At 46.3% G+C, this 12,850-nt stretch overlaps 1 protein-coding gene across 1 annotated transcript in view; it reads right to left on the minus strand.

Moving 5' to 3' along the window:
- Positions 1–5,124: 5,124 nt before the first annotated feature.
- pik3r3b (phosphoinositide-3-kinase, regulatory subunit 3b (gamma)) overlaps positions 5,125–12,850 on the minus strand; it is a 284,418-nt gene continuing 276,692 nt past the window's right edge. Inside the window, exons 12-14 of the mRNA XM_041790986.1 lie at positions 11,682–11,756; positions 11,367–11,537; positions 5,125–9,760 (exon numbers count right to left, since the gene is read on the minus strand). Coding sequence (XP_041646920.1) covers positions 9,562–9,760; positions 11,367–11,537; positions 11,682–11,756 — 445 coding nt within the window. The 3' untranslated portion in view covers positions 5,125–9,561. The remainder of the gene's footprint in view (positions 9,761–11,366; positions 11,538–11,681; positions 11,757–12,850) is intronic.

Genomic DNA, 12,850 nt, shown 5'->3' on the forward strand with positions numbered 1-12,850 from the left:
TCGGTGTTTCGCTGTTTTAGCGTTCAACAACTGACACAAAAAGGACCAGAACTTGTTTCAGCTGTAAGCAGTGATGTTAGATTTGCTCTATCAAATTCAGATCTGAATACACCATAAACAGACAAATAACAGTTGTTTTTCAAAGACATCTTTTTTACCATTTTTCTTTTATACACAAAAAACAACAGTCAAGAGTACCAAATATGCATGCTGGATCTCTACGGATGTCAAAAAGGGTCAAAAACAGGGAGACGGGGAGGGTGGGTGCCATATACACTTTTAAAATCTTTTTTTGGGTTAGTTTTCTTTTTTTAAAAGTTCTTTATTTTCATATATATAAGAAGCTGTTACTGGTCGAAGCTGTGCTGGGTTCTGTGATCAGAGTAGCAGGGGTAAGAACAACACGACTCCTCGCTGAGAATCAAACATATTCAAACCTCGCTGCAAATAAAACTTTGCAGACCTGCTGGACGGCGAGTACTGGTAGAAACAGCGGGAGGCTGGCTGCACACAGAGAAGATTATGGGAGATTTTAGGCCCTTTTCCCTGTGATGGGGGGCTGTGGCATTATTCAAAATGACTATTTCAATGCTCCCTGTGGAGTCAGAGCCAGCCTGATCTTGAACCAGTACTTGTGATTCCAGATCAGGATGCCTACCAATGGGAGCAAGCGGGCAAACTTGGAGCATCAGCTGTGGGTGGGGCATGTGGTCAGCTTCCCAGGTTTCTAAAACCAGTATCTGATAATGGTCTGGAGTGCAGCCAGCCTCTGAGGAACAGACAGTTGCTATGTTAACAGTCCTGGGGTGGTAGTGATAACAGCAGGCTTATTGTTGCACAGACTGCACCTTTAGTTTGGATCTAAATGTGAACCTAAGCCTGTGTCCTGGAGTTCTTTGAGTTGGCGTTGGGTTAAACCCAACGAAACAGTCTGCAGAAGTAAACAGATATTTTGGTTTGACCCCGTAACCTTCAGAGCTGCTGGTCCTCCCGTAGAACTACCGTGGACTAAACGGCCCGTTAGGAAACGCCTGCACTCTAGTGGGGATCGACGCACCTGAGGGAAACATGCACCTCCATGGCCAGCCCTCGCTGGGTAGCATGTTAGCACGTTTGTCAGAGTGACACCTGGGGAAGATTGCCCTGCAGAAACCGCAGACTCATCAGATCTGAAACAACTCAGAGGATATCACCGCCAACAGACTTTTCATTTGAAATCCAAAATCAAGAACCTTGGATTAAAGATAAAATACAAAGATCAAAGACTGGAACACTGGTGATGTAACATTCTTTTTCTCACAGCTGCACCAGGTCACACACAGGAAATAAAAGAATGTTACATCACCAGTGTTCTGGTCTTTGACCTTCCTTTTCTTGGGCCTGGTAAAAAAAGATGAAAACCAGACTGTGTTCATTATTTTTAGAAAAAAGAAAAAAACAAGTAAAGGAACAAAAACAGACTTTTACCTTTTTATTTGTTTTGATTCTCAAATATGAACTGCCATAATATTTATGTTCAAGCTTGACTTTTCTATTTTTTTAAACAGCTTCATGCTAGATTTTGGATTTTACGCCAGTTTAAACCTTTGGCTTTAAAACGAGGTCTGATTTTTGTCGCTATTGGCTTTTCCACTTTATTTGCTTGAGGTTTAGGATTTTACTTCTTTATAAACATCGTTCTTTTAAACTCAATACTTTGATTCAAATCAGGCTGAAGTGCACAAAATATTGTAGAAAAGAGGCAACAGCTACTGGAATAAGTCATGTTAGCTGCCAGTGCAAATGCAATGGAACATGTATGGCATGCCAAATGTGCCAAAAGTCAACGTCCATCACATGCACCAATGAATAGAGCCTTTACTAGCTCTCTGATTGGCTGATGACTAACCAATCAGAGTTATCCCCATGGACTCTGAGGTATCTTTGTCTTTAAGAATCAAATCAATTAAAGATCAGTGAAGGTTTGTCGTATTTAATTGTTGTGAATGGAAAGTTGAGGTTTCTGCGGGACAATTCCAGCTAATTTCAAACCTGCAGAAAAGACTAAACTCCAGCTACAGCCATCATGTGCAAATATATGAAGTAGCATGAGTGAGAAAGCTGGGACTTTGGGTCTTTTTTTTCTCTTTTTTTGTTTTTTAAATATCAAAGCACAAAAACTGAAGAGTGCAGTTAAATCTGATTGATTTTTACCATTCCGACATCATTGAACAAGGATTTAAAGACGGATCCTTCCTGACATGCCACAAAAAGTACGTTTAAACTTTATTTAAACAAAGAAACAACAACAGTCCTAGCTACCTGTACAGGACTCTCATTCACACAACGCGGCTTCTTCTTCTGAGTGGTGATAATATCAAGGCAATGGAGAGAAAACAGCACTGAAACATCCCTTTCCAACAAATGAAGGACTAACAACAACTCAAATCTTTGGTCTAATGGTGCCTTTCCACACGTGGGGCCGACTCGACTCTGTAGGGACCTAAACCAGTAACTGGTGCCGCGCAGCCCCTCCAGATAGAATTCCACCAAATTCTCTAGTCTCCAATGGCGTGGATTTGGCCTGTTTCAATTCATAGGATTTTCTATGACTGGAATTAAGTCCCAAAAATGACCAATAATACTTCCTTAAAAGAACAAAAAACATTAATCATGAATTCAAGCCAAACCCGTTTGTGCTCATCTTAAAGGTTCAGGACTGACACCACTACACCCTGCCAATGGTTGAGACCGTCTCCCCCCATGGCTGGGACCGTCCCCACCCGTGGCTGGGACCGTCTCCACCCGTGGCTGGGACCGTCTCCACCCGTGGCTGGGACCGTCTCCACCCGTGGCTGGGACCGTCCTCACCCGTGGCTGGGACCGTCCCCACCCGTGGCTGGGACCGTCCCCACCCGTGGCTGGGACCGTCTCCACCCGTGGCTGGGACCGTCCTCACCCGTGGCTGGGACCGTCCCCACCCGTGGCTGGGACCGTCTCCACCCGTGGCTGGGACCGTCCCCACCCGTGGCTGGGACCGTCTCCACCCGTGGCTGGGAACATCCTAAAGTCAGGTACCATCTCAGCTCGCCTGGAGGGAACCTCATAGGATGTGACACCAAAATTAGAACCAGGTACCAGGAACCGTCTCCATGTGGAGTGGCGTGGGTGGACCTTTAGAAAAGCACCATAAATGTTTCAGGACAGGGGAACAAAAACAGAAGAGAAGCCTGGAAGGTTCATGTTAGATTTCTAGTTCTGATAGGACGTCTGAGTGGACATGTGACTCTTACTAAGTCTCTGGTTAGTGTGCAATCTCAGACGAGCCCTCTGTGAAGGAAAGATCCGCACATATCTCTGAGAAAGTTTCACCTCCGTCCTCCTAGATTAGCTCTGAACTGTAAAACTGTACATCTGTCATAAACTCTGCTCACATCAACCAGAACGGCTGCTTTGCTCCCATAAATGTAGATTTTCTATAAAGACATTCAACACTGAGCAATGAAGTTCAAGTAATCCAGACCGGGAGTCCTGGGGTTCCCTGCTCAGAACTAAAGACGCGCATAAAGATGAACTCAAACCGTGGGAGTGTGGAGAGACGAGGGAACGACGGCGGCTGTGTCCCAAACCGAACCTCTCGTACTAAACCAGGTCCTGAATGAGACGTCTCTCTGAGCGAGGCTGTGTTCAGGTGTTTATGGATGTAGAGAACCTCAAACAGGGGACTCTGGTCTCCCAGACTAACGGGGTCCAACTGCAGCTCTGTCCTACAGTAGAGCTCCTCAGCCAATCAGCTGTCAACCTTAAATCTACCGTTACAGTGGCCTTAAATGGACCTCAGAGTCCAGGAGTTGTGTACGGGGAAGACTAGCTGTTTAAGCAGACTCTGCTAGAGCAGGGGTTCTCAACATTTGGGTCGGGACCCCATTGGGGGTCGCGAGACACTGAGAGGGGGTCTCCAGATGCCTAAAACTAAGAGAATTTTTTGAATTACACTGTTGCCACTTTACACCAGTTTTGCCAATTTGAACCCATTTTTGTCCATTTTAAACCCTCCACCACTTTTTTCTGCCTGTTTTTGCCTCTTCTAAACCAACTCTTCCCACTCTCAGCCTATTGTTGGCTCTGCTGACACATTATTGTCACTATTAACCCCTTTGACCATTTTTTAAGCCACATTTCACAATCTGGCATGCCCATTTTTGCCAGTTTCTGACTAGTTCTGCCTCAGCTAACCCTTTATTGCCAGTTTATATTAATTTTCATCCCATTTCACCAAATTTCCACCTATTGTTGACACTTGATTGCCATTTCAGCCACTTTTGAATCCCCTTTTACCACTTAATATGCACATTTTTTTGACACTTATATCTAATTTTTGGCATTCCTAACCTATTTCTGCTATTTCTAAAATCCTTTCCCACCATTTTTGCCATCATTAACCCATTTTAGCTATTTTTAAGTATTTTAATTCTGTTTTAAACAAAAGGATTTACATTTTAAAGAGGGCTACTTACTACACAACTGACTTCAAATGTGTGTTTCTTTGATCAGAGTGGTTATTATTCAGGTTAAATCTAAAATACCACAGTTTAACTTTACAGTGGACCAGGATTTTGCTGGCCCCCAGTTTGGCTGGCCCCCAGAAAGCTCTCCCCTTTATCCCCCCTAATGGGCGGCCTTGACTATGACATGACTATTCTACAATGTTCATGTACCCTAACCCTTCAGGTCCAGTGGGGGTCCCCGGTCTCTGGCACCTTTATTTTGGGGGTCCCCGGTCTCTGGCACCTTTATTTTGGGGTTTCCCGGTCTCTGGCACCTTTATTTTGGGGATCCCTGGTCTCTGGCACCTTTATTTGGGGGTCCCCAGTCTCTGGCACCTTTATTTTGGGGGTCCCCGGTCACTGGCACCTTTATTTTGGGGGTCCCCGGTCTCTGGCACCTTTTTTGGGGGGGTTTCCCGGTCTCTGGCACCTTTATTTTGGGGTTTCCCGGTCTCTGGCACCTTTATTTTGGGGGTCCCCAGTCTCTGGCACCTTTATTTTGGGGGTCCCCGGTCTCTGGCACCTTTATTTGGGGGTCCCCGGTCTCTGGCACCTTTATTTTGGGGGTCCCCAGTCTCTGGCACCTTTATTTGGGGGTCCCCGGTCTCTGGCACCTTTATTTGGGGGTCCCCGGTCTCTGGCACCTTTATTTTGGGGGCCACGGGCTGAAAAGGTTGAGAACCCCTGCTTTAGAGGACCAGGAGACTTCTCTGTGGTTTAGACCTGCATCTTTATGAGACTCTACAAAGACCTGATGATGCGTCTGAAGACCCTCCAGCTGTAGTGGTGGTGATCACGCGTGTGCTGTTGTGCTAGTTAGCGGTTAGCTCAGAGATGAACGTCTAAGGATGCTGATGTGCTTCTAAATTGGTGAATGAGAAATCAGGGCCCAAATATCCAACAATCTTCAGCAACTTCAGCTTAAAGGAGTCAGACTGTAGTCTGTAGTCTGGATCTGAGATGGAGGGAAAGATTAGCGTTTTAATTCTGAGCTACTGGGGTTAATTAGTGGAAAACGTTAGAAAATCCCCTAAACGTGCTCTTTAAAACAGAGATTTAAAGGATGTTCATTTCAGCCTGCACAGATTTTTGCTGCTGTAAATTTGTGACCCACATTTGGGTCCAAACCCGGCGGTTGAGAACCACTGCTTTAGACATGCGGTTTGGGACACAGCCAGTTGAACTACAGGAAGCGATGAGGGACACTAACAACGGTGATCTAGCTTAGTCGGCTGAGTGATTCATGCAGAAAACCCTGATTTATCTGTTCGGTTCTTAATCGCTGGTTTCGTGGTCGTTTGTACGGTAAACTGTAAAACACCTGAGGGTTGATGAGCGGAACGTCCTGAAGGTGGCGTTAGCGGGCCTGTTTCTCTGATAGCACCAGAGGATGATCTGGAACGTGACGGCGGTGCTCAGACAAGGAGGAAAAATCAGAGTTTTAGACCCGGACCGGCTCTTTTAGCTCTTTTTTTATTAAATACATTCAACATTATATCGACAAGCCCCGCCCTGCTGTCCATCAGTCTGAGAGGAAGAAGAAGAGCTGGTCACAGGTGGATCTGACAGGTGAGCAGCTTTAGCAGGTGGTCAGAGGAAACACGATGATCTAACTGATTTAGAGATGAGACCACGGCCTTCCACCTGCACTGACATCTTTATCCTCTGTGGTTTTTAGCTGGACTCGGGTGTCAGGGAGGACTACAGGGGCCGGAGAGCTTGGAGGAAATCCAGTTTGGCCTGGATCAGGAAAACCATGTACCTAGGTCTGACCGTTTCTTTTAGCTTTGCTAATATTGGTTCATATTTTGCAGCAGCGCTCCATCCTTGCCTTCGTGGCCTGGTTCAGGACTTCATGCTGGCTTCTGTGCTGGGCTTTGACTTGTTGGGGACCAGGTCTAGCTAGCCCTGAAGAAGCCTGTCTGTGTAGTCTGGAGGGGATCCTTTGCAGCACTTCACACAGAGGTGTGAAAAGGACACCTCATAGTCTCTGAAGGAGACCTGTGGAAGAACTGCAGGGGTCCAGGACTAGAAAAGCTCTCATGGTTTACACCTGTACCAGATCTGACCAGGTTTACCCCCGTCCCAGATCTGACCAGGTTTATCCCCGTCCCAGATCTGACCAGGTTTACCCCCATCCCAGATCTGACCGGGTTCACCCCTATCCCAGATCTGACCAGGTTTACCCCCGTCCCAGATCTGACCAGGTTTACCCCCATCCCAGATCTGACCAGGTTGACCCCCGTCCCAGATCTGACCAGGTTTACCCCCGTCCCAGATCTGACCAGGTTCACCCCTATCCCAGATCTGACCAGGTTTACTCCTGTCCCAGATCTGACCAGGTTTACTCCTGTCCCAGATCTGACCAGGTTCACCCCTGTCCCACATCTGACCAGGTTTACTCCTGTCCCAGATCTGACCTTGATTCCAAGGCTGCACTAAAATAGTCATAAGATCCAAAGAGTTCTTGAACTGGATTTTCCATGTGGATCCAGGCCAAACTGGATTTAGTACTGTCCCCATTAGGCTCTTAGCCCGTGAATGTGGTACCCCCCCCAACTCTATTCTTTAGGAAAACGCCAAAAAAGGCGGGGGTGGCGATGGGGTTTGTTGTCTGCGGGGCGCAGAGGAGGACAGAGACGGGGTGCAGATAAAGACGTGGTGGGTACAACCAAAGTCGTATCATTCGCTCCTCAAACATCGGCCCTCACACTTCAAACGTGGCCGACAGCAGACGGGGGTCAGGGTGCTCGGTCTGACTTTGTAACCAGCGCCGTCGTGTTTGTGGACGCCGATTCTGTCGGACCAAATACACAGGAAGTAGAAATTTAGCAGCGCTGTGTTGGTGCGTGGCCTGAAGTTTTGGTAATTCTTGGTAGATCACTACCGTCCCTTTTATTTTGAAAGAGTTGTACATCTGAAGTTTATTAGCATTAATAATGGACTCATTCATGGACCCTATTGGCTGATCTGGTCCAATCAGAGGCCAATGGTGATGGTCCAATCAAAAACACAGGAATTGAGATGAAGAATAGAAACGAGCGTGTGGTTTTTGTCGTTTAGTTTTAGAGCTTTTATTTTGATACTTCCACTGGTTAGAAAGCCGAGCACCCAGAGTAAAAAAATAAAGGAACAAAGAAAAGACCAAACAATCAGACAGACAGAAGCCTCCCTCTGATTATCTCTCTCTCTCTCTCTCTCGCTCGCTCTGCGTAGCGGCTGAACTACAACGCTAAGATTGCACGTTCTTTCAAGTTTTCAGTATTTGCTCCTGAAGCCTGTGTCTTCAGTGTGGCCTCCGTCTAAACCTGCTCATAAAAACATTTTATCAAAGCTTATCTCTGAAGGTTTGTTACAAAAACACTCACCCAGCACACAGTCTTCGTTTTTAACCACACAGAAAACCACTTTCAGGCTCCTCCCTCCTGAGGAGGACCGTTGGGACCTTTTCTGTTCTAGTTCTAGTGTAGCAGCGTTTGTGATCACAGCACTCTGCACGGCGCTAACGTGTCACGCTGTTTCAGTCTTCTCATGAAATTTTACACGCTGAGCTTCGCTGGAAAACGCTGCAGCAGACGGTCAGTCTGAGGAACTCTCTGGACGTTTACGTCCAGTCAGGGCTCATTGACGCCAACGTCTCACTCCTCCTCAGAATTATCCTCCTCATTTATGCATGTATCTTGTCCCACCCTGATGATCCTTGCAGGGTAGGAAAAGATGGTGTCACCCTGGACTAGCTGACTGGCAGATTTAGAGCCACTGGTTAACCCCTCCTCTCTGGGAGGAAGCCAGAGATCCCAGACAGAACCAATGCCTGACCAGGACTTCAACCAGGATCTTTCCTGCTGCACCACCGTGCAGAAAACCTGAATCCTGCAGCGGTTTCTGGCATGTATTTCCTCTAACGGTGTGTGCTAGTCCAGGGAGGTTTGATCTGGTACGACTTCAGCCTGTTTACATGGATGTTAGAGCTTTAGACTGCATGTAAACGTACCGACTCTGGATCATTCCCTGCAGCGTCAGACGGACTCCTCATAAAGGGACCCAACTCTGCAGGATGCAGCTTAGCTTCACTGCGCTAAACTAAACCTTAGCGCCATTTGCACGCTTCAGCTGGTTCTTTCGCTCTCGTTTCCACTGAGCGCGCTCACAGAGTGCCGAGGTCACAAATGGGACACGTTTAAGTGCTTCAGACTGGACCGTCTGTTCACGGTGCCGTCCGTTTCGTACCGTTTGGTTTGACCTTAAAGAGAAAAAGCCTTGTGGTGCCTGAAACTCTGTTTTCTGTGTGGTCTCCATTCATTTGCTGTTCTCCATTCACTAACACAAGGACAAACACGCACTCATCCACGCCAGCTGACTCCGCCCCTTCCCTCTCCACACCAACTTTGGTCTGATCCTTCCACACATAACTTAAATCTTGGTATAAAAGCCTTTTTCCTTCCATAAAGACGGCTGAGTGCCCCCCCTCCCCTCCCCTCCCCATTAACCCTTCAGCAGCAGCCTACATGAGCCACGCCTCCACAGGAGCGCCGCCGCCTCCTTATGCTACATTATTTTTGCTTTGAATGGAGTGGGACAACACAGACATCATCAACAAAAGCAAACATGAAAAGACTCCAGAGGGGTGGGGTTTCAGATGGCGGGGAAAAGCGGTTAAAGTGGGAACGTTTGGTGGTGGTCTGGCGTGGCATTTGTTGAGTTTCTGGTAAAAGTCTGAGCTGGAGTTTAGGTAGCAGCGGGGTGGACCTGAAACTCTGACGTCTCCTTCCTCTCTTCAGTCTCTTCACATTCACAAACATTTAAACTTCCATGTGCAAATCAAGCAGTCTTAGAAAGAATGCCCTCCGAGAATGTTCTAGTAAAAATATAAAACTCCAAGGTGGCTGACGTGAGTGCTGCAGCAAGTGTTTCTGTGTGTCGGCTTGTTTCTGGACTCCGACCGCCCCCCTCCCTCAGTCCCCCTCCCCTGTCCTCCCTCCCCCGTAAACGGGGTCGGTTTGTCTCTGCGGGGGCGTGGAGGAGTGGGCGGGGTTCATCTGCGTCCGGAGGGCATCTGTGCGTAAACCGGGTATGCGAGGCGCACATTGAGCGAGTCGTTGTGCTGCACCAGAGAGGTCTGGTGGTAGTGGAGCACCAGGTCCTTCAGGCTGCCGTACAGGTTGTAGGGCTCGGCAAAACCGAAGCCGCGCGGCGTGCTGTAGATGACGCAGTGCTTCACCTCACCTTCGGCGCTGAGGACACACAGGAGAGAGAGGGTCAGCAATCGTGACGCCTGATCTTTAACTTTAAACAGAGTCAGAACGATTTACAGAGAGAAGCAGACTTCGTTCACACGCTTCAGTGTTCCACGTAGAAACTTATTACTCATAAATTCATCAATTTTCTAACCCCAACATTGTTTTTTCCTCATAAATTTAGAATTTTATCTACAAAAATGTTAATTTAGACATTGAACCCCTTTTTTCTTGTAACTTAGGACTTTTTGAACTTCATTTTTTTTGTAAAATTACAACTTTTTGGAATCACAGACTTGAAGGATTTTTTTCCCCCAAGTTTTCAACTTTTCAAAGTGGTTTTCCTGTAAATTTATGCTTTAAAAATCAAAAGTTTGAGGGTTTGGGGGTAAATTTACAACTTTTTAGAAATCAAATTTTTCCCTTATAATTTATGACTTCATGTAGAATCATTTGAAATTCTTAAATATTATACTGATCAGGTCATATTATCTTGTATGTTTTACCTCTACAGTTATATATAATTTTGTATAATCAGGTATCATGCTTTATTATCTTGTTGTATTTTGTTAGGTCAGTGTATTTTAGTATACATATTTAGTATACTATTGCATTGGTTATTGTGAGAGAATTTTCCTGCAGCTGTTTAAATCTTCTAATCTGTCTTTGTTGGCTTGCATGCTGTTGGAACTGTTCCTCTGCTCCTGTGTTCATGGCATATGGTATAACTATCCTGTTGGAACTGTTCCTCTGCTCCTGTGTTCATGGCATATGGTATAACTATCCTGTTGGAACTGTTCCTCTGCTCCTGTGTTCATGGCATATGGTATAACTATCCTGCTGGAACTGTTCCTCTGCTCCTGTGTTCATGGCATATGGTATAACTATCCTGTTGGAACTGTTCCTCTGCTCCTGTGTTCATGGCATATGGTATAACTATCCTGTTGGAACTGTTCCTCTACTCCTGTGTTCATGGCATACAGTAAAACTATCCTGTTGGAACTGTTCCTCTGCTCCTGTGTTCATGGCATACAGTAAAACTATCCTGTTGGAACTGTTCCTCTGCTCCTGTGTTCATGGCATACAGTAAAACTATCCTGTTAGAACTGTTCCTCTGCTCCTGTGTTCATGGCATACAGTAAAACTATCCTGTTGGAACTGTTCCTCTGCTCCTGTGTTCATGGCATACAGTAAAACTATCCTGTTGGAACTGTTCCTCTGCTTCTGTGTTCATGGCGTACGGTAGAACTATCCTGTTAGAACTGTTCCTCTGCTTCTGTATTCATGGCGTACGGTAAAACTATCCTGTTAGAACTGTTCCTCTGCTTCTGTATTCATGGCGTACGGTAAAACTATCCTGTTAGAACTGTTCCTCTGCTTCTGTATTCATGGCGTACGGTAGAACTATCCTGTTAGAACTGTTCCTCTGCTTCTGTATTCATGGCGTATGGTAGAACTATCCTGTTAGAACTGTTCCTCTGCTTCTGTATTCATGGCGTATGGTAGAACTATCCTGTTAGAACTGTTCCTCTGCTTCTGTATTCATGGCGTATGGTAGAACACTATGGCATGGGACAGAAGTAGAACTGTGTCAGGTACTTACACCACAGAGCAGGCGTAGCAGCCCTTCTTGCTGCTCTCTCTGATGAGGAACGCTCCGTCCGGCTTCCCCGTCAGCAGATCCTCAGCCTGTGTCCTGTTTAGGTCTCCCACAAACCAGCTCTTCTCATCGTAGTGAGGCAGGTTTTCATCCTCCTCGCTGACAAAGTAGCCTCTGCACCCACAAAGTGACACAAGCAGGATTAGCATGAGGGACCACATGTAATCTGACTCAGAATAAATTAGCAGCTGCTCTACAGTAACAGCGCTGACCCCCATCTTTAATCTGCAGCCTGGCAGAAGAAACAGAAAAACTCACTCATCAGTGTTCTCGTTCTTGATTCCCAGCCAGTCGTTAATTCGTTTCTGACGAACTCCTTTGTGATTGAGCCAGCTATGGGGAGAGAGAGAGAGAGAGAGAGAGAGAGAGAGAGAACCATTAGAGCTGAGCTAGCTAGAGTAGAGAGAGAGAGAGCAAGAGAGAGAGAGAGAGAGGGAGGGAGAGAGAGAGAGAAAACCATTAGAGCTGAGGTAGCTAGAGTGTAGAGAGAGAGAGAGAGAGAGAGAGAGAGAGAGAGAGAGAGCCATTAGAGCTGAGCTAGCTAGAGATCAGAGAGAGAGAGAGAGAAAGAGAGCCATTAGAGCTGAGCTAGCTAGAGAAGAGAGAGAGAGAGCTAGCTAGAGAAGAGAGAGAGAAAGAGAGAGAGAAAACCATTAGAGCTGAGCTAGCTAGAGAAGAGAGAGAGAGAGAAAAAGAAAGAGAGAGAGAGAGAGAACCATTAGAGCTGAGCTAGCTAGAGAGAGAGAGAGAGAGAGAGCTAGCTAGAGAAGAGAGAGAGAAAGAGAGAGAGAAAACCATTAGAGCTGAGCTAGCTAGAGAAGAGAGAGAGAGAGAAAAAGAGAGAGAGAGAGAACCATTAGAGCTGAGCTAGCTAGAGAGAGAGAGAGAGAGAGCTAGCTAGAGAAGAGAGAGAGAAAGAGAGAGAGAAAACCATTAGAGCTGAGCTAGCTAGAGAACAGAGAGAGAGAGAGAAAGAGAGCCATTAGAGCTGAACTAGCTAGAGAAGAGAGAGAGAGAGCTAGCTAGAGAAGAGAGAGAGAGAAAACCATTAGAGTTGAGCTAGCTAGAGAAGAGAGAGAGAGAGAAAAAGAAAGAGAGAGAGAACCATTAGAGCTGAGCTAGCTAGAGAGAGAGAGAGAGAGAAAAAGAAAGAGAGAGAGAACCATTAGAGCTGAGCTAGCTAGAGAGAGAGAAAGAGAGAGAGCGAGAGAGAGAGAGAGATTAGAGCTGAGCTAGCTAGAGAAGAGAGAGAGAGAGAGAGAGAGAGAGAGAGGGAGTGAGAGAGAGAGAGAGAGAGAGAGCCATTAGAGCTGCTAGGTATCAGTTTAAAGGTTCCATTCATTCACAGCATTGTTGAAGCTGCAGCAGAGATGGAGTTAACTGTTGACTGTCTGACAGAACCAGGACTGTTCTGATCCTACATAGAA

This window comes from Cheilinus undulatus, linkage group 7, assembly GCF_018320785.1.
Source record: "Cheilinus undulatus linkage group 7, ASM1832078v1, whole genome shotgun sequence".
Taxonomy (NCBI): Eukaryota; Metazoa; Chordata; class Actinopteri; order Labriformes; family Labridae; genus Cheilinus; species Cheilinus undulatus.